General features: G+C 45.8%; 1 protein-coding gene across 1 annotated transcript in view; it reads left to right on the forward strand.

Annotated features, from left to right (window-relative positions):
* LOC143281348 (arylsulfatase B-like) overlaps positions 1-2,400 on the forward strand; it is an 11,652-nt gene extending 9,252 nt beyond the window's left edge. Inside the window, exon 7 of the mRNA XM_076586554.1 lies at positions 2,216-2,400. Coding sequence (XP_076442669.1) covers positions 2,216-2,400 — 185 coding nt within the window. The remainder of the gene's footprint in view (positions 1-2,215) is intronic.
* The last annotated feature ends 100 nt before the right edge of the window (positions 2,401-2,500 follow it).

The following is a 2,500-nucleotide window of genomic DNA, read 5'->3' on the forward strand; positions in this document are numbered from 1 at the left end:
CTCCCAGGTCAACATATGTGCAGACCTGCTAGTGCCTGAACCCCCTTCGTATGTATACGCAAGTAGAAGAACCAATACACACGTTAAAGATCCTGTAATCCATGTCAGCGTCCGGTGGGTTATGGAAACAAGAACATACCCAGCATGCACACACCGGAAAACGGAGGATGGCTGCCAACATGGCGAGGGGTAAAAACAGTCAAACACGTAAAAGCCCACTCCTGTGGTGGTGGTTTGTCCGTCGGGATCGACGAGGACCATCTAGTCATCCTGGGGGTGGGTGGGTTGGGCTCTGTGGGTGCGCAAATGACTGATCAGTCCAATCCGCGCCCGGAAGGTTCTGACGCAGTGTGGACAGGGGATGGTGGCGGCTGTCGGGGACTTGCTGGCACTGCTTTTCTTGGCCTGTCTGCGTTGCTCTGCTGCAGCGATTCTGTTGGCCTCACAGGATTTGGCGCCTTTGTGGACAGCTGAACGCCACTTTGGTCTGTCCATTGCATTCAGCTCCCATGTGTCGTGGCTGATGTTGAAGGCCTTCAGATTACACACGAGTGAAGGTGGGAGTTGCAGCCCACGAACGAAGAAGAAGAAAAAAGAAGAATCTCATTGAACCACATTACATCAGTGATTGTCTCAATGAACCACATTACATCAGTGATTGTCTTGTTTCAATGGGCCACATTACATCAGTGATTGTCTCAATGAACCACATTACATCAGTGATTGTCTCAATGAACCACATTACATCAGTGATTGTCTCAATGAACCACGTTACATCAGTGATTGTCTCAATGAACCACATCAGTGATTGTCTCATTGAACCACATTACATCAGTGATTGTCTCAATGAACCACATTACATCAGTGATTGTCTCAATGGACCACATTACATCAGTGATTGTCTCAATGGACCACGTTACATTGTGTGTTTCTCTGGACTGTTGACAGGAAAGCCTAGCTCTGTCTCACTGGCAGGATGGTACCCTCCTCCATCACTGATTGAACAGGGAGTGGAAGAGACGACAGTTACTGCAGATGATGTGCCTACGTATGTGATGGGGATGTGTGTGTGTGTGTGTAGTTGTTTTTTTTCTCTGTGTGTGTGTGTGTGTGTGTGTTTGTGTGTGTAGTTGTTTTTTCTCTGTGTGTGTGTGTGTGTAGTTGTTTTTGCTCTCTCTCTTTCTGTGTGTGTGTGTGTGTGTGTGTGATATTAGACGAGGGAAGGAAAAAAATCGAGTGGGAGGAGGGGGAGGGGGGTGGGAATTACTGTGTACGCATACGAGTAAGTGAAAGTGTGTGTGTGTGTGTGTGTGTGTGTGTGTGTGTGTGTGTGTGAGAGAGAGAGAGAGAGAGAGAGAGAGCGTGCGTGCGTGCGTGTGTGTGAAGCCATTTTGCAATTGAAAACGCAAGTAAATCTGTTTATGACAGTTATAAAAGAATCAACTCCGCTTATCCATATTGGCAGATCATCTATCTAGCTTTCAACATTAACCGTAAACATGTTTGTTTGTGAGAACAAGTCTGGCATCCGTAGACTCACCGTAACCATATATCATGTGTTCGAACTGATTTCTCTCTCTCTCTCTCTCTCTCTCTCTCTCTCTCTCTCTCTCTCTCTCTCTCTCTAATATATATATAGAGAGAGAGAGACAGACAGACAGATAGATAGATAGATAGATAGATAGATAGATAGATAGATAGATAGATAGATAATGTGTTTCGTATAATTTGAACAAAATTGATATGTATCCTAATTTTGTATACTATAAATGAGCTTTCGGTCGAGTATGGCGAATATGCTATATAGTCTAAAGCTAGCGTAAACGTCGGGTTAACGAAAATTTCATGCGAGTAACTTTGAATATGTACGGACTCTTTAGTCAACTGCATTCGCAAGTGATATGAAGAAGTGCTTATCATGAATCACCCCTCGCCAAATATCAATCAATGCCAAAGAAAGGTTCAAAGAAAAGATTTGCAGATGAATCTGATTTTGACTCCGATAAAACGAACGAATGTTTCCGTTTCAAATTATAAACGTGTGTGTGTGTGTGTGTGTGTGTGTGCGTATGTGTATGTGTGCGTGCGGGTGTGTGTGTGTGTTTGCGTGCATGCGTGCGTGAATACGTGAATACGTGCGCGTGTGTGCGCGCGCCGGCGCGATCGCCCGACTGATTGCACTACAACAGGTGGCAACTTTTCAATGTTCGGGAAGACCCTGAGGAGCGCCACAACCTCATCGACGATCCACAATACGCAGAGCTTGTCGCTGAGCTGGAGAGTTTCATGACGGAGGAGTCGAAGAAACTGGTTCCTTTTCCGGCTGAGCTAATCAAAGACAAAATGGGCGATCCCAAATATTACGGAGGAGTTTGGTCCCCTGGTTGGTGCTGCCTGTAGAGGGTGACAGGGAGTTATCTTCTCTTGCCTTTTCTTTTCTGGGGCGTGGAGGTGGAAGGGGCAGGGCGGTTTTTTTACCAATGCCTTTCCCAAGTGAATA

Source organism: Babylonia areolata, chromosome 4 (assembly GCF_041734735.1).
Source record: "Babylonia areolata isolate BAREFJ2019XMU chromosome 4, ASM4173473v1, whole genome shotgun sequence".
Classification (NCBI taxonomy): domain Eukaryota; kingdom Metazoa; phylum Mollusca; class Gastropoda; order Neogastropoda; family Buccinidae; genus Babylonia; species Babylonia areolata.